This window comes from Microcaecilia unicolor, chromosome 8, assembly GCF_901765095.1.
Source record: "Microcaecilia unicolor chromosome 8, aMicUni1.1, whole genome shotgun sequence".
Lineage (NCBI taxonomy): Eukaryota > Metazoa > Chordata > Amphibia > Gymnophiona > Siphonopidae > Microcaecilia > Microcaecilia unicolor.
Window position 1 is genome coordinate 72,425,508 of NC_044038.1, and position 19,126 is coordinate 72,444,633.

At 44.8% G+C, this 19,126-nt stretch overlaps 1 protein-coding gene across 1 annotated transcript in view; it reads left to right on the plus strand.

Annotated features, from left to right (window-relative positions):
* The window catches only part of PRDM9 (PR/SET domain 9), a 379,759-nt gene that overhangs the window by 224,037 nt on the left and 136,596 nt on the right, over positions 1-19,126 (plus strand). Inside the window, exon 8 of the mRNA XM_030213360.1 lies at positions 15,866-16,137. Within this exon, the coding sequence (XP_030069220.1) occupies positions 15,866-16,137 (272 nt within the window). The remainder of the gene's footprint in view (positions 1-15,865; positions 16,138-19,126) is intronic.

A 19,126-nucleotide genomic window follows, 5' to 3' on the forward strand; every position in this document is an offset into this window, starting at 1 on the left:
GTAGATTAAGAAATTTTCTGGATGATCTTTTGGCATTTCTGGGAGGCAGGTCCACGAGGTTTAGCATGTAGGTCGGGGCGTCTCCGTGGATGATTTTGTGTACGATCGTTCAGATCTTGAACGTGGTCCGTTCCTTAAGTGGGAGCCAATGGAGTTTCTCTCTTAAGGGTTTTGCACTTTCATATTTTGGTTTTCCAAATATGAGTCTGGCGGCGGTGTTTTGGGCTGTTTGGAGTTTCTTGATGGTCTGTTCTTTGCAGCCAGCATACAGTGCGTTGCAGTAATCCAGATGACTTAGTACCATTGATTGTATCAGGATACGAAAGATGGATCTCGGGAAGAAAGGTTTTACTCTTTTGAGTTTCCACATGGAGTGGAACATCTTTTTCGTAGTATTCTTCACGTGGGTTTCGAATGTGAGGTTTCGGTCAATGGTGACTCCAAGAATTTTCAGGTTGTTTGAGACGGGAAGAGAAAAGTTTGGAGTGGTTATGGTGGTGAAGTTGCTTGTATTATGCTGTGAGGTGAGTACAAGACATTGTGTTTTTTCTGCATTCAGTTTTAATTGGAATGCATCCGCCCAGGAGTGCATTATTTGGAGGCTTTGGTTGGTTTTGTTTGTGACTTCGTTTAGATCATGTTTAAACGGGATATAGATCGTGACATCATCTGCATATATGTAGGGGTTGAGGTTTTGATTAGCTAGTAATTTAGCTAAGGGTATCATCATCAGGTTGAAGAGGGTGGGAGTGAGGGGAGATCCTTGGGGGACTCCACATTCGGGTGTCCATGGGGCTGATGTATCCGCGTTCGTTGTTACTTGGTATGATCTTGTGGTCAGGAATCCTTTGAACCAGCTCAGAACTTTACCTCCAACTCCGAAGTATTCTAGTATGTGTAAAGTATTTCATGATTGACCATGTCAAAGGCACTGGACATGTCAAATTGTAGGAGGAGTATGTTGTTGCCAGTTGCAATTGATTGTTTGAATGAGTTCATTACCGACACTAGTAAAGTTTCGGTACTGTGATTCCACCAGAATCCTGATTGAGACTCGTGTAGAATTGAGTGTTTATCTAGGTAGTTGGTGAGTAGTTTCATCACTAAGCCCTCCATGAGTTTGGTTATAAGCGGAATGGATGCTACTGGGCGATAATTGGTTAAGTCCATTGTATTTTTCTTAGCATCTTTAGGTAGTGGGGTAAGTAGAATGTTTCCTTTATCCGTGGGGAATAGGCCATTTTTTAGCATGTAGTTTAGGTGATTCGTGAGGTCTGTTGTGAGTTGTTGAGGGGCAGATCTGATAAGGCTAGTGGGGCAGATGTCTAATTTGCATTGGGACTTGGCATATTTTCCAAGCGATTGTGAGATGTCGTTGGGTGAGAGTGTTTCAAAGTTAGTCCATGATCGGTCTGCTGGGTATTCCCCAGGTATTGGGTCTAAACATTCAAGGAGGTTTGAGTGATCGGTTGGGTTGGTAGGTAGCAAGAGTCGCAGCTTTATAATTTTTTCTTTAAAGTAGTTTGCTAGATTGGTAGCAGATGTGGTGTCTATGCTGTTGGAAGTAACCGGTGTAGTATTTAGTAGTTTGTTTACGAGTGAGAAGAGTTTGTGTGTGTCCTTGTAGTTTGGTCCAATTTTGGTTTTGTAAAATGTTCTTTTAGTTTTTCTGATGGTATATTTGTATTTTCTGTGTAGTTGTTTCCAGTCTTTGAGTGTGGATTCATCTTTTTTCTTGTTCCACGCTCGTTCTAATCCTCTGACCTGTGTTTTTAGTTCTTTCAGTTGTTCATTAAACCATGGTATAGAGTTATTTCTGCGAGAGGTTCTGGTTTTAATCGGTGCACTATTGTCTAGTACTGTTCTGCATCTGTTGTCCCATTCGCTAAGAAATAGGGGTGAGTCTGTTAGTGCTGTCCATGGTCGTTGTAGAATTGTTGCCAAAATGTTGGTGGGTCTATTTTGCCTCTCGTAGTATAAGTTTGTTGTTTTTGTTGAGTATTTTTTGTTTTCCAGTGAAGGGAGAGGTTTTCTCTGTAGTGATCAGACCATGGTGTAGCTGTCCATTTGTGTCTATTAGTGTGAGATTTGGTTCTGGTGAGAATTTGTGGGTGATGATATCTAGCGTGTGCCCTTTATTGTGGGTGGGTTGCATGTTTGGCCAGTGGAGTTCCCATAGTGGCCTAGTGGTTAGGGTGGTGGACTTTGGTCCTGGGGAACTGAGGAACTGAGTTCGATTCCCAGCACAGGCAGCTCCTTGTGACTCTGGGCAAGTCACTTAACCCTCCATTGCTTGCCGCATAGAGCCTGCCATGAGTGGGAAAGCGCGGGGTACAAATGTAACAAAATAAAAAAATAGTTGAAGGAAGTCCTTGCACTCGCATACGATGCTTAGGTTAGTATCTTCAAGGTTTTGGGTGGAAACACAGGTGTTTGATATGAAATCCATAAAATGCGTTTGGGATTCTTGCCAGTTGTTTGGTGGTCTGTAAAACAGGATAAGGTCTAGGTGGCCGTAAAGGGTTGGGTGGTTGATTCTGACTGAGGCTATCTCAAGTTGGGGAAGAATGGATTTAGCTGTTGTTGTGACTGTGAATTGGGATTTATATATTATAGCTAGCCCTCCTCCTCTTTTTCCGTTCCTGGTCCAGTGGGTAATTTTGTATCCTGGAGGTCATCGGTCATTGATCAGCAGTTAATCCATGTGGCTGGGGCTACAATCAGGTCTTGATTCCGGTCCCCTGAACTGGCGCCTCGTGGTGTGTTTGGGGAGGGTACGGAGATACTCGATTTCCAAGCTCCGCTGTCCGCTGTCGGTCCTTTCCATCCGGGGCTGGTGGAGATCAGGTTCCCTAGGGACGCGACCCCACCATGAGGCAGGGCCGGGTTTGGGCGGCTTTGGCGTGTAGGTCGGGTCACGGGAAGGACCCCTTAGAGTTGAGTCCTTATTGGGTCAGAGATATTTGCGACTTTTCCTTCTGTCTATCGTAATTGGTTTCCTCCGTCCGGGGTTGTGATGGAGCAAGTTCACCCAGGATCGCGGATCCACCGCGGGCAGGTTGGCTCTGCTCCCGATTCTCGGGTACGGGTAGCTCGTTCCACCGGCCCGTTGGGTATCTCGGGATGTCTCGCTTTCAGCGGTGGGTTAGGTGCAGGTCAGGTAATTGGGCGGGTTCGTCCGAAGCTAGGATCCGTCTGGGCTCACGGAACAGCAGTTCTGTGAACCTCTCCGGTCTGGATCCTCCTTTCGGTCAACGTGGCTAGGTTAGTGTGGGCGCTATGGGCAGGTCGAGATCCCCTAGTCCCCGTGCAGCACCCCGGGACCCTTCTGGGCCGCTCTCTAGTCATGCGCTCTGGGCTTTATAGGCAGGCTGAGATCCCCTAGTCCCTGTGCATCACCTCGGGACCCTTCTGGGCTTCTCTCCAGTCAGGCGCTATGGGCAGGCCGAGACCCCCTAGTCCCTGTGCAGCGCTCCGGGACCCTCCTGGGCCTCTCTCCAATCAGGCGGTATTCATGATCGCCAGCCTCCGCTGCTCCCTTGTTCACCAGGGGTCTTGGGTCCAAAAGTGTGCTGTGGTTGGATCATCCGCCTCCCAAGCTTTGCAGGGCTCTGCGGACTTGATTCGAGGCGTCTGCGGCACCGCCTCCATTCCGGACCATTTGTCGTTCTTCTCGTTCCTCTCGGCTTCTAGATCAGATGGCTGCCGGTTGGAGTCTCTGGCGTGACTTCCGGTGTGAGGTCTCCGTTGGTATCCTCTCGGAGCTCCTCTCGGTGCGTCCTGTCGGCCATCTTGAAAAACACTACTCACTTATAAGACATTTCGGATAGATCTACCTGACTACTTATCTTCTTTAATGATCCCCTATTCCCCATCTTGTGTTCTTCAATCCCTGAATGATCATCGCCTGGTTCTCCCAGGCCCCAAACAGGCTACTCTTGAATCCACCAGACATGGAGCTTTCTTTTTCTTTTCACCATTCTATTCAATATATTTGTGAGTGACATTGCTGAAGGGTTAGAAGGTAAAGTTTGCCTTTTTGCGGATGACACCAAGATTTGCAACAGAGTGGACACCCCAGAGGGAGTGGAAAACATGAAAAAGATCTGCGGAAGCTAGAAGAATGGTCTAACGTTTGGCAATTAAAATTCAATGCAAAGAAATGCAAAGTGATGCACTTAGGGAGTAGAATCCAAGGAGATGTATGTGTTAGGCGGGGAGAGTTGATAGGTACGGACGGGGAGAGGGATCTTGGGGTGATAGTATCTGAAGACCTAAAGGCAACGAAACCAGTGTGACAAGTCGGTGGCCGTAGCTAGAAGATTGCTAGGCTGTATAGAGAGAGGTGTGACCAGCAGAAGAAAAGAGGTTTTAATACCCCTGTATAAGACGTTGGTGAGGGCCCACCCTGGAGTATTGTGTTCAGTTTTGGAGGCCGTATCTTGCGAAGGATGTTAAAAAAAATGGAAAGCGGTGCAAAGAAAAGCTACGAGAATGGTATGGGATTTGCGTAACAAGACGTATGAGGAAAGACTTGCTGACCTGAACATGTATACTCTGGAGGAAAGGAGAAACAGGGGTGATATGCTAACAGACGTTCAAATATTTGAAAGGTATTAATCCGCAAAGGAATCTTTTCCGGAGATGGGAAGGCGGTAGAACGAGAGGACATAAAATGAGATTGAAGGGGGCAGACTCAAGAAAAATGTCAGGAAGTATTTTTTCACGGAGAGAGTGGTGGATGCTTGGAATGCCCTCCCGCGGGAGGTGGTGGAAATGAAAATGGTAACGGAATTCAAACATGCGTGGGATAAACATAAAGGAATCCTGTTCAGAAGGAATGGATCCTCAGGAGCTTAACCGAGATTGGGTGGCTGAGCGGTGGTAGGAGGCGGGGATAGTGCTTGGCAGACTTATACGGTCTGTGCCAGAGCCGGTGGTGGGAGGCGGGGCTGGTAGTTGGGAGGCAGGGATAGTGCTGGGCAGACTTATACGGTCTGTGCCCTGAGAAGGACAGGTACAAATCAAGGTTAGGTATACACAAAAAGTAGCACATATGAGTTTATCTTGTGGGGCAGACTGGATGGACCGTGCAGGTCTTTTTCTGCGTCATCTACTATGTTACTATCCACCTTATAATTGAAAGAGAAAAACGCCTAGATTTCGACCCAAATCGGGAGATAGATGTTTATCTCACAAAAACGAATAAATCGGTATAATGGAAAGCCGATTTTGGACGTTTTTCAACTGCACTCCATCACGGAAGCGTACAAAGTTGACGGGGGCGTGTCGGAGGCGTGCGATGGTGGAACTGGGGCGTGGTTATCGGCCGAGGAGAGATGGACGCCTTTCGCTGATAATGGAAAAAAGTATGCGTTTGTAGCTAGAATTAGGGCACTTTTCCTGGACCCTGTTTTTTCCACGAATAAGGCCCCAAAAGTGCCCTAAATGACCAGATTACCCCCAGAGGGAATCGGGGATGACCTCCCCTGACTCCCCCAGTGGTCACTAACCCCCCCCCCACCACAAAAAATGATGTTTCACAACTTTTTATTTTCACCACTCAAATGTCATACCCCCCTCCCTGGCAGTAGTATGCAGGTCCCTGGAGCAGTTGTTAGGGGGTGCAGTGGACTTCAGGCAGGTGGACCCAGGCCCATCCCCCCCCCTACCTGTTACAATTGTGCTGCTTAATGCTTAGTCGTCCAACCTCCCCCAAACCCACTGTACCCACATGTAGGTGCCCCCCCTTCACCCCTTAGGGCTATAGTAATGGTGTAGACTTGTGGCCAGTGGGTTTTGAGGGGGATTTGGGGGGCTCAACACACAAGGAAGGGTGCTATGCACCTGGGAGCTCTTTTACCTTTTTTTTGTTTTTGTAAAAGTGCCCCCTAGCGTGCCCGGTTGGTTGTCCTGGCATGTGAGGGGGACCAGTGCACTACGAATCCTGGCCCCTCCCACGAACAAATGCCTTGGATTTATTCATTTTTGAGCTGGGCGCTTTCATTTTCCATTATCACTGAAAAACAAAAACGCCCAGCTCACAAATTGTCGAATAAAACATGGACGTCTATTTTTTTTGAAAATACGGTTCGGTCCGCCCCTTCACGGACCCGTTCTCGGAGATAAACGCCCATGGAGATAGACGTTTTCGTTCAATTATGCCCCTCCACGTTACCATTCCTTTGGAATACAGTGCCTCTGGCTATACACACTTAATCATCACTGAAACAATTTAAGATTGTTTTGAAAACCTGGCATTTTACTCTTGCTTTTTGCCCTGCATAGAGAGGTGATGTCCATCTGTCAGGACTAGCTCTTTCCCTTGTTCCCCTTTTATTCTTTCCCCTTTTTTCTTCATGATGACCTACTTACCTACCTACCTATCTACCTACCTTTTTCCTTCTAAACTTGACTTTGTTGAATGCATGAGATTTCTTTCTTATCCAAAATTGTAGTTCCTTTCCTACTATTTATTTGTAATTTTTTTTTTTTTTGAGTATGTACACCGCCATGGTCTTTCTAGTTAATAAGGGCGGTATACAAAGTGAAAGAAATGAATGAATGTTTCTATATTTCTGTTAGGTTCCCACCTTGCCAGTTCTGCTGCACTTTTACTTTTCTTCTTAGTTGAATTGTTAAGAATCAGGTGGCTCTTCTGTTAGCTATCTCTGAAGTTTTTATGTTAGGAATAGAATATCTAACTTCAGATGATTTTCAAAGTCAACTCCCTTCTAAGCCATGATATGTGTGGTCATGGAGTGCTAGGACTTCACATTGGTCAGCTGCAGGTTCTCTCTATGGAGATCTATCCTGGGAATTTTTCATTTCCAGTGTATCTTCCACATTGGAATCCTAATCCTCCTCTTCTCCTCCCCTCCTGACCACAATTTGTTCTTAGCTCTAGCCTTCCAGAATATTGGGAAAAAATGGATTATTCCTTCAGCAGCAGATATGCTGAGGGCAGGATCCTGGGGTCCCAGGTCTTAGCCTTTGGTGTGACACACTTGGGGTGGCTGGGATCCCACCCCTCCACAGTCACTGTCCTGCGCTGGGGTCTATGGAATCTGGTCATGTGCCTTGGCACCCCTTCTCTACCCTCTGGTAAGGGAATGTTGAGTACCTCCAGAATAAACCGCACAGTCAGTCCTGATTAGTGATTCAGTTTGAGGGCATGGAGGAGGTTGGACCTCCTTTTTCTGCTGCTGCTTCTTTGCTGTGGGGTGTTTGGCAGACATCTGGAGGGGGTGAGTGAAGCGGCCAAATTTTGTGCGCCAGAGTGCATGGCTGTCAGAAAATTCATGCTAATGTAGGACGTGTGGCCGACCTAGCATTGAAGTTGCCAGAGGCACTTGTAAGTTCTACTCTGGTCAACAGTCAGAAAGAGTTGTAGCTTCCAGCATAGAATCTCCTGAGGTCTAGCAGGGCAGCATCTCAAGCACGCGAAGATGGTGTGAGGCCAGTAACTTGACATTAGCAATGGGGGGCCATTTTTGGCAGGAACCGCCACCATTTTAGATTCATCTGTCAGTGTGGGGGAGCCTTCTCACTTGGAGACTACAGTGCCGCTTTTGGTGGCTAGCACCAAGTGTCATTGTGGGTGCAGCTCCCAGGGGTCTGGGGTTTCTGCTGGATTTTTATTTTGCCCATATATCAGGCATTTTGCCTGAGGAAAGCCAGGGTGAAACAGCTGGCAGAGGCTGATGCCTTGCTGGAAGCTCCAGTGAGCCCCAAAGAGACAGTGTCTGAAGTGGGATGCCTAGGTTGAGGATGACTCTGTGGGCAATCCTTAAGTTTTAGAAGGCCATAGAGGAGGACTTACCATCCTAGTCTGATGAGGGTTAGAGGATCCTCGAGGGGAGGATCCATCCTTGATCTATATTTTCATAGGGAGGAGCTGTAGGAGCTGATCTTCCAGGTGGTTTCTGTCCCCATTTTGATGATAAGGAGCAAAGTCAGACACTCGGCAGGTGAACCCCTTCATGAAAGGTATCTGGAGGCCTCCTGGACCTTTTCATGCACAGGGCTGTGGATAATTTGCTTTTAGTGGAGTGGAATGCCCCAGATGCTGGGTTTTTATTTACTTATTTATTCATTCATTCATTTGCAGAAACTTAATATACCACCTATTGTAGTGCTGCTCAATCCATTCCTCGGGGCACCCCTAGCCAGTTTCAGGTTTTTCTGATATCCACAATGACTATGCATGAGACTGATTTGCATACCAAGGAGCCAGTGCATGCAAATCTATCTTGTACATATTCTTTGTGGATATCCTGAAAACCAGGCTGGCTAGGTTGTGCCCGAGGACTGGATTAAGAAGGAATGACCTTTAGCAATCAAGTGTTTCTAAGCAATTCACAAAGGAGAAAAAAGATTGAGGAGAAGTTTAAAACAATCAAACAAGTTATGAGTAATAAAATTTTGGAAGAAAAAGCCGAGGTCTAAGTTCTGCAAAGGCTGTAGTGATGAGATGATGAGTAAGGACTGGGCAGGTACGTTGGAACCATGGACCATCCTGGAATAGCCAGCATGTCACAGTTTTCAATTTTCTGCAGGGATGATTCAGGTCTGAAATCTGTTGGGATGGAATTCCAGAGGTAAGGGCCAGTTCGTGGAATGTCTCATAGAATCAAGGGAAAGTTTGATGTGAGATGGTAGCATTAATAGGGCTATTTGAGAGTACAGGGCTCGTGCATGAATATAAGTAGATTAGAAATGTAGTCGTTGCCAATGACCAAGTCTTTTGAAGGATAACATGAGAATCTTATGTTTACATGAGCAGATAGTAGGAGCCAGTGTTCTGCAATGATCAAAGTGGCAGGTCCATGTCATGTCTCTATCAGGTTCTGGCTGAAGTTAAGGAATGTTTTAGGCTTCCTTAATTGGATGCATTGGTCATTGCGGTGACAAGAAGATCACCATCCCAGTGGAAGGGGGAGTGGCCTTAAAGGACCCCCCAGTGATCAGATAGAAACTCTTTTGAAGCAGGCCTTTGACATTTTGGCCCTGGGGTTGCAGGCGGCTATTTGCAGTAGTTAGTAGCATGTGCATGTCTTCACTGGGCAGAACAGGTTCTGAATGGCTGTCTTCCTCTTCTGCACTGACAGTGGAAGTCAGCAGGGTAAAGATGGGGCTGCCTTCTTGATGATAACTCTTATGATTTAGTCAGGGCCTCATTGAAGATAATGGTGCTTTTGGTTGCAGCATACCAGTTCTTCTGGCTACAGAATTGGTCTGCAGATGTGGCATTTAATTCTAAGCTCAGTAAGGTTCCCTATCAGAGTAAGTTCCTCTTTGGCAATGAATTGGACAAGTGGTGAAAGTTTTAGGAGAGTCCAAGGTCCCTAATTTGCTGTAGGACAAGCCCAGGGGAGCAGTTCAAGCTTTGACATAGGGCAGGTTTCGTGAGGCCCAGTGCTACTATCCAGAGCAGGTGAGTGGCACGCAGAGGCAGAGGTTTTTCCAGAAGAGGCCAGTCCTTAGCGATGGTCACAGAGGAGGCCGAGATGTGGGGAGTAACCCTCCTGGACAGGCTCATGGGCCTCAGTGAAGGTTTGGGGGGCCCTTCTTCCAGTAGCAATAGGAGATTGTCTTCAGGGGTTTTATCAGAGGTGAGCCCAGTTAACCAAAGACCAGTGGGTCGTAGAAGTAAAAGAGGGCTATGCTCTGGAGTTCGCTTGACCTCTGCTGGAGGTTTTCCTTTTGTCTCCTTGTTGCTCACTCTGGAAAGCAGCAGCAATTGAGGAGTTGCTGCAGACACTCCTTCAACTTCGGGCAGTAGTGCCTACCTCCACTAAGAGCTAGGTACAGGCAGGTATTCCATCTGCTTCATTGTGCTGAGGGCACTTTTCACCCTATTCTGGATCTCAAAGGCATCAACAAGACTCTGTAGGTCCTCAGTTTCTATATGTAAACTCTACCCTTAGGCAAGGAGGATTCCTCGTGTCTCTGGATTTGTCAGAAGTGTATCTTCATATTCCCATCAGACTGGCTCAAAGGTACCTTTGGTTTATCATCCTAGGTTAACGTTGGAAGTTTTGTGCCCTGCTATTTGGCATGACAGTAGTCCACAGAACCTTCTCCAAAGTGGTGGGAAAGCATCTTAGCACACCTTTATCTAGATGACTGGCTAATCTGAGCAAAATCAGTGCAGGAGAGTGTGAGGTCCACAAAGTGCATTGTCCAGTTGTTGTAGGAGCTTGGTTGGGTGGTAAACTCTACCAAAACCAAGCTAGTGCCTTCCCAAGTGATTGAGTATCCTGGGTGGGGGGGGTATTTAGACAAAGTCCACAGTCATTTATTCCTGACGAAGGACAGAGTGGTGGAATTGCAAAGGCAAGTTCATATCTTGCTTGCAAAGGTCTGACCCCAGGCATGGTACTTCCCTCAGGCACTGAGTTCCATGGTGTCACCGCAGATGTGAGCCTCAAGGTGTGGGGGGCCCATTGTCTAGGGCAAGTTGCCCAAGAGATGTGGACCAAGGAAGTGGCAGCCTGGTCTAAGAGATTAGAGACCAGGGCCATTTGTCTGGGTGCTCAGTCCATCCTTTAGAACAAAATGGTACAAGGTTCATCTGACAATGTCAGGGCAGTGATTTTGAACTGCCAAGACAAGACAAAAAGCCTGCAGATAGCTCTGGAGGCCGATGTCATTGCTGAACTCAGTAGAGAAAGCACTTGGAGGATTTGGTAGTTACCCATGTTGCCAGTGTGGAAAATGTGTAAGTAGACCACTTGAGCTGCCAGTCTATTGGATCCAGTGAATGGAGTCTGTCAGGAGGTTTGTTTATTGATAGTTTGGTGTTGAGGTGAAACCTGTGATGGACTTGATGATGAAAGCATTCAAAGTGAAGGTGATTTAGTTCTTCAGCCTTAGAAATGGCAGCTGTGCTAAAGGGATAGATGCTCTGGTTCAGCCGTGGCCCTTCCCTCAGTCTTCTTTATGCATTCCCTCTGTGGCTGCGTCTGGGCAGGATCACCCAGAGGGTACAAGGGCATGGAGGACCAGTAGTGCTGGTGGCTCCCAATTGGCTGTGCATTGAATGCTCTGTTTTTGCTTCCAGTGTTGGACATACTGCTATGGCAAGGGCCTGTGAAGATGCAAGACCTCTCTCTGTTTTGTCTTACAGTTTGGCTCTTGAGAAGGCATGCCTATATAAGAGGGGTACTCCGTAAAATTAATGTCCACCATCCCCAGTTCTAGAAGGCATTCCATTTCTTGGCATACGTTCACTTGTGGAGGTTTTTTGAAATGGTAGCAATTTGTTCAGCAGGGTGCATTTCGGAGCTGGCTATGTCTTGTTGGGAGCCATTCCTAGTGGTTCATAAGGAAAAGATAGTGTTACAGATGGTCCCTTTCTTTCTGCCCAAGGCTGTGTCTCCTTTCCACATCAACCATGCTGTAGTGTTGCCAGTTCTGGGGGGATGCTAGAGGTGATGTAGAGCTCAAGCAGTTATACCATCTTGATGTCCGCAGGGCCATCCAAGAATATCTGGAGGAGGAAGGAGGAGTTTCTTACCTCCGATAGACTCTCAAGTGGCTTCTAAGACGTCTATAGCTTGCTGGCTGAAGGAATAATTTCTTTGGCTTATCTTCTCAAAGGCTGTTCAGTGCCCTCAAGGCTTAAAGCTCATTCTACCAGGGGGGAGGCAACTTCCTGAGAGAAGCTTGGTCTGATTCCTCCTCTTGATATTTGTAGGTCAGCCACCTGGTCTTCCTTACATTCCTTTGCAAGGCATTATTGGCTGGATGTGCAAGTGAGTACAACAAAAAAGCACACATCGACCTCTGGAAACAGGACATTGAAAAGTACTTCATTGACAAGACCCGACATGAGCCGTGTTTCGGCGACTAAGTGCCTGCATCAGGGGTCAATGGGAACTTAGTACTCTTAAATAAAGGAAAGAAGTCATCTGTATATTCCTCTAAATAGCACACAGTGGTTCCACTTCTAATCGGGGAAACAAAAGCTGAAAAATGTTCAGTAAATGCTGACGCTGTTATCGATCAAGAAAACTAGCTTTTTGGCAATTGTCTTGACCGATAACGGCATCAGCGATACGAAACAAAGAACTATACGTACTATTATTTTGCAGATGGTAAGTGGGACAGCGTTCACTGAATATTTTTCAGCTTTTGTTTCCTCGATTAGAATAGGGACCACTGTGTGTTATTTAGAGGAATATACAGAAAATTTCTTAACTTTATTTAAGAGTTCTAAGTTCCCATTGACTCCTGATGCAGGCGCTTGGTCGCCGAAACACAGACCATGTTGGATATTGTCAATAAAGTTCTTTTCACTGTTCTGTTTCCGAAGGTTGATGTGTGCTTTTTGTTGTACTATCTTTTTGGTGTACTCTTTAACCTCTCGTTTTTTGACTGGATATGCAAATGAGGCAGGATGCATGTTTTGAACAGAGGGTGCTGACCATGGGCTTAGCAGTCCCTCCTTCATGAAAATTACTGTTCTGGTACTCCCTACTCATTTGAACTGATTTGGAGGAATGCTAAGGAAGGTGAAGTTAGATCATACCTGCTAGTTTTCTTTCCTTTAGTTCCTGCAGACCAGTTCAGAGAACTCATAGGGAGTTAGCTATAGACAGATATGTTTTTTGGTTGGAAGTGTAGAAGACTCGAGTGGAGCAGCAGCAAAAAATAAATAAATAAAACAGAACAGTGAAGAGTGAACTCTGAGGACTCAGAGGTTACCTCAGTCAGTCTCTGTGTATTATTGTTTCTGGTTACTTTCCTTGTTTTAAAACAGGTGTTTTTTTCGATGTGTGTTTAAAATGATACAAAGGAAGGCTTTGAGGGTGCTTCTATTATAGCTTAGGGAGGCTGCAGAGGGCACTTATAGGCTCACTTTGAGGCTAGTATTTCTCATCTGAACTGATCTGGAGGAACTAAAGGAAAGAAAATTAGCAGGTAAGATCTAATTTCACCATTGTGTGTTCTACCCAAACTCTGCCCATGTGAATGCCCATCTGTAAACTATTCTGTATCAAAGATATATGCCCATAGTTACAGAATAGTTCATAACTGGGTTTCCAACATATGTACACATACACATGTTATGTTATGCTGTGCTATGCTGTCAGAGACTTAACTCTTGCCAGCTCTCTTAGAAAAAGATTTGAGACGAGTTACATTTTTTAGGTAAGAGACTGATGCAATCATCATGAATGAACACATAATAAAAAGTACTTTTAAAAAAAGGAATAAAATCATAACACCCCTGGCCTAGTACACAAATATGTTTTGAAAGCTTTTTGAAATAATAAATTAACAACTCATTGAACGCAACTCAAAGGGAAGATTATTCCAGTAATGAACATCTGAAAAGAAAAAGGAATGGGAAAAAGCAGCTTTAAACCGTATACCTTTGGTTGAAGGAAAAGCTAACATCAAATAATTTCAACTCCTAGAACTTGTCCTGAATTTTAACAATTCCCCCATTTGAGATCCATCTTCAAGGCCAGTGCCATCAAAAACTTAAATACAAAACAAGTATTTTTTAAAATGATCCGGGCCTGCACAGGCAGCCAATGTAATGCACCCAACGAAGGAGTTATATGATCTGTTTGATGTTTTCCAAAATATTAGCCTAGCAGCTAAATTTGGATCATCTGAATCTTAGAAAGCTGCCCAGACAACCTCAAATGTAGAGAATTTCCATAATTAGTAATCATAAATAGTTAATTGCACAATAATCCAAAAATGTTCTTGTAAAAATACGACTCAGCCCAGTCGCAGTTGTTTCAGTTTGAAATAGATTTTCTAATCAAGCTATTGATCTGTGGCTCATTGTCAATGATGAGTCCAAAAACTACTCCCAAAACTTGAGGTTTGCTCTACATTAAACTGGAATCCATGTTCCACTACGATCGTCTTGGGAATTTAACTAAATCCAAGGAAAACCATAATACCTCGGTCATATCAGCATTAAGCTTAAGTTTGAACTTAACTGACAAAGCTTTTATCCTGTCTATACAACTACTAATCATAAAAGAAATAGAGTCCACATTCTGATCAAAAGGGATCAAGAAAAAAATGTCATCCGCATTGGACAACATGAGCTCACCAGGTTTCAACAAAATTTGACCAAGAGAACTCATGTACAAGTTGTACAGGAGCGGAGAGATAGGAGAGCCCTGGGGAACACCACAAGAAGATTCCCATGAAGATGAATAACTGCTGTCCTTCAATACTAGATACTGTCTATTCCTCAGAAAAGATCCAACCCAATTAAAAACAATCCCACTAAAACCAAATTCTGACAATGTAAACAGGATATATGATTGACAGTATCGAAAGCAGCCGAAATATCGAATTGTAGCAAAACCATCTCTCTACTACTGCACAGAATACATCTTACTTCCGATGTTAAAAGCAACAGCAGGGTCTCCTTACTATGAAATTATCAGTAGAGGAGTGTGGTAGCCATGTTAGTCCACTCTTAAGGTTATCAATAGAAATCAAACAAAATAAAACATGGAAAAGAAAATAAGATGATACCTTTTTTATTGGACATAACTTAATACATTTCTTGATTAGCTTTCGAAGGTTGCCCTTCTTCCTCAGATCGGAAATAAGCTAGCACATTTGCTTATTTCCGATCTGAGGAAGAAGGGCAACCTTCGAAAGCTAATCAAGAAATGTATTAAGTTATGTCCAATAAAGGTATCATCTTATTTTCTTTTCCTTGTTTTATTTTGTTTGATTTCTATGAAATTATCAAAAACCATGCTGAGAACCATCAAAAGATCATTGCCTTCTATATACTTAGATTACTGAGATCCCACAACAAACTCAAGCAGTTTTGCAAGAAAGGGAATGTTTGCAATAGGTCTGAAATTAGAAACTAAGGATAAATCTCCAACAAGTATGTGTCAGTATTCTAGTCATTTATGTGTGTTTTTGGCATGGAAATGTTATCCCTTTCTTTATAGAATAACCCCTATAAAGTATAAAAAGTGCAAACATAAACAGCAACAAAGGGTTAGTGCCGCTGAATATCCCCGCTAACTAGCCATCCTCTAACTGGCTAGATTAGGATCAGGACGTGGGCAGAGGTAGACCAACAGCTGGTTAGCGGTAATAGTCTGCTAGCTAGCTAAATAAGAGCATAAAGTTAGGACAGCAAAACAACTGTGCTGAGTTAACTGGGCACCAGTCTGAATATCGGTCGATGCCTGGTTTAACCAGTTATTTCCAAGTCGGTGAACATAGCTGGATATTCAGTGCAAGGAACCACGCATGCCCCAGCATCGAATATCTGGAGTATAAGTTAGCTTGCAGCTGAAACTGACTTATACACTGCTCACCACTATAGGCTGAATGTTGACCGCAAAATGTTCTTAATAATATGAAGTAAAGAATCACTAGGAATATTTGAAGGGCAAGGTGCAATTTTCCTTTGTGGATAAAAAAAATGTAAGATTTATAGGACAAAAGTTCTCATCACTCACTAACAGGGGTGATGCTGTATTTGTGCCTAGTGACTGTCACCTGGATAGAGAAACATAGAATGTCAGCCTTGTCTCGTCTAACAGGTGTTAGTATAAACAGTGGTATGGAAAATGACAGTAGTGGAATAAAAATAATTTGATACACAGGAATAGGCAGAGCTACCAAGTTACTCAGTTCCAGGAGGGAGATTTTAGATCTATCCTGATGTATTATGGGACACGGTGCACTGATTTCAATGGGTAGAATCAGGGATTACAAATACCACACTGCTTTGGAACCTTTCAAACCAGGACTTACCAAAAAGTCTCCTTCCTGTAACTGGGTAACTTGGAGGCTGTGAATAAATATAAAAAGAAAGTGCATAGTAATTGTTTTCTTCTTTGCTTCATTTTAGTTTGTGAGGAGTGCCAGGAACTTTTTGTTGAGGAGTGTTCAGTTCATGGGCCTCCGATGTTTGTTAAAGACACTGCAGTTGAACCAGGGTCGTCAAATAGATCTGCCCTCACCCTGCCACTGGGAATGAGAATCAGACCTTCAAATATCCCCCAAGCAGGGCTTGGAGTCTGGAATGAGGCAACAACTTTACCAAAAGGTGTTCATTTTGGACCCTATGAAGGAATAATAACAGATGAAGATGAGGCTGCTAACAGTGGTTATTCATGGGTGGTAAGCCAGACTTTTGACTGTAAATTTGGTATACCTGCTAGCCCTGGAATCAAAAGACAGTAAAACAGTAGAACTATAAGTAAAAACAAGAATGTAGAGGCCAGTTTCCAAAGAGGTCTGAGTGCCTCAGTAGAAGTTCTTAAGTGACGTATTAAGGTTAGGAACATATATTCAGAAAGTAAAATGTCTTCCAAAACCTTTTTCTGAATATAGGCACCTAACATTATTATTTATGTTGGTTGTGAACCGCCTAAAATTCAAAGTAGTCTATAAATTGCTAAATAAAAATAAACATTACATTTAGGCTCTTTAAACAGAGATTTCTAAAGTTAAGTCACCCCCAATGGTGTGGGTAACAAGATGAAGGATTTAGCAAAGATAGAGGAATGGTTGGGAATTTGGTAGCTTAGATTTAATGCTAAAAATGCAGGGTTATGCATTTGGGCTGCAAAAACCTGAGGGAACTTAGGGAGTGAAGAAGTTTTGTGCACTAAAGAGGAGCGGGACTTGGGTGTGATCATATGTGATGATTTTAAGTAGCCAAACAGATTGAAAGGCAACGGCAAAAGCTAGAAGGATACTTGGGTGTATAGGGAGAGGAATGGCCAGTAGGGAAAAGGAGGTGATGATGCCACTGTATAAGACTCTGGTGAGACCTCATTTAGAATTGTCAGGCTCGCCCAGTGGAGGTGTGAGCTCTTGTGCCCGATGGAGGAGGATTCCTCACCGAGCTGTCGGCCAACCCCGAGTTCCCCCTGTGTCCCCCTCCGTTCCCCAGGGGTTGAGCCCCCAGGTGCGGGAAGCAAACAGCAGAGAGAACTGAGTCCAGAACAAAGTCCACGGGGCTCGGCCAAGCAACGGACAGAAGCAGGACCAGGAGCCAACAGAGGTCAGTACTGGGCAGCAAGCAGTAGCAGATCCAGGAACAGGCAAAGGTCAATACCAGGTAGCGAACAGTAGCAGATCCAGGAACAGGCAACGGTCAGTACCAGGCAGCAAACAGTAGCAGATCAGGAACAGGCAAAGGTCAATACCAGGCAGCAAACAATAGCAAATCCAGGATCAGGTAGAGATCAAGACCAAGAAGCAGACGTGAAGGTATCTAGAAGCACTGCAATTACCCAAGGAACTGAGTAGAAGCCGAAGCGTGGAAGGACTGGTAGTCGGGCTTTAAATAGACCAGGAATTAGGCCCAAACATGTGCAGCTGTCAACAAGATGGCTGCCCCCACCGGAGACGCCCTTACGCCGAAATATGGCCTTCCTTCCTGAAACTGCCCAACTCCAAGATGACTACCACAACTTAAGACACCCACCTCTAAGATGGCCGCCCTATCCTGGAAATACCCAAATCCAAGATGGCTGCCCCGTCCTCAGATGCCCATATCCTGAACGGTCAGGGAACATGACAGAATATTGTGAACAAATCTGAAGACCGCACTTTCAAAAAGATATAAAGAGGATGGAGGTGGTCCAGAGGGCGGCTACTAAAATAGTCAGTGGTCTTCATCATAAAGCATATGGGGACAGACTAAAAGATCTCAATATGCATACCTTGGAAGAAAGGCAGGAGAGGGAAGATACGATAGAGACATTTAAATACCTATGCAGCATAAATGCACAGTAGGCAAATCTCTTTAAATTGAAAGGAAGCTCAGGAACGAGGGGGCATAGGATGAAGGTGAAAGGGGATAGACTTAGAAGTATCCAGAGGAAATACTTCATGGAAAGGGTGGTGAATTCATGGAATGGTTTCCCGATGGAAGTGACGGAGACTAAAACAGTATCTGAATTCAAGAGAGCTTGGGACAAGTACATAGGATCTCTAAGGGAGTGATAGGGAGAGTAAATGGCATGGATGGACAGACTGGATAGGCCATATGGTTTTTATATGCCTACATTTTCCTGTGTTTCTATAGGAATGCCTGAGTTAAGTACCTAAGATAGGTGCCCAGCACTGGTTTATTGACCATTACCCTGCCTTAGCTCCAGTTTTGGCCAAACCTCCTTTAAGAGAGTCTTGTGATCAAAGGCTTCAAAATCTAGGAGCTCAGGACCAGCAACTTTTTAAATTCACAAATAAAGTTTAGGTTCCTCTTTCTGAAAGTCAGGTGTCTAGATTCTTTCAAAATTAGCCTCTTAGGGGCTGATTTTATAACAGAATACCTATGTGAGAAATCCAAAAAAGGTAGTTATTTTAACTATTTTGTAAAGTTAACATAGGTGCCTATGAGGGGCATAATCGAAAGGGATGCCCAAGTTTTTCTGAGGACATTCTCGCAGGACGTCCCCGTGAAGGGGCGGGGAAACCCGTATTATCGAAACAAGGTGGACGTCCATCTTTCGTTTCAATAATACAGTCAGGGACACCAAAATCTGGAAATTTAGGTCAACCTTAGAGATGGTCGTCCTTAGACTTGGTCGTTTCTGATTTTCGGCGATAATGGAAACCGAGTACGCTGATCTCAGAAATGACCAAATCCAAGCCCTTTGGTAATGGGAGGAGCCAGCATTTGTAGTGTACTGGTCCCCCTCACATGCCAGGACACCAACCGGGCACCCTAGGGGACACTGCAGTGGACTTCACAAATTGCTCCCAGGTGCATAGCTCCCTTACCTTGTGTGCTAAGACCCCCCAAAACCCACTCCCCATTACTGTACACCATTACCATAGCCCTTATGGGTGAAGAGGGGCACCTACATGTGGGTACAGTGGGTTTGTGGTGGGTTTTGGAGGGCTCACATTTTCCACCACAAGTGTAACAGGTAGGGGGGATGGGCCTGGGTCCGCCTGCTTGAAGTGCACTACACCCACTAAAACTGCTCCAGGGACCTGCATACTGCTACAACGGACCTGAGTATGACATTTGAGGCTGGCAAAAAATAAGTGACCACTGGGGAGTAAGGGGAGGTCATCCCCGATTCCCTCCAGTGGTCATCTGGTCAGTTTGGGCACCTTTTCATGGCTTGGTCGTAACAAAAAAAAGGAC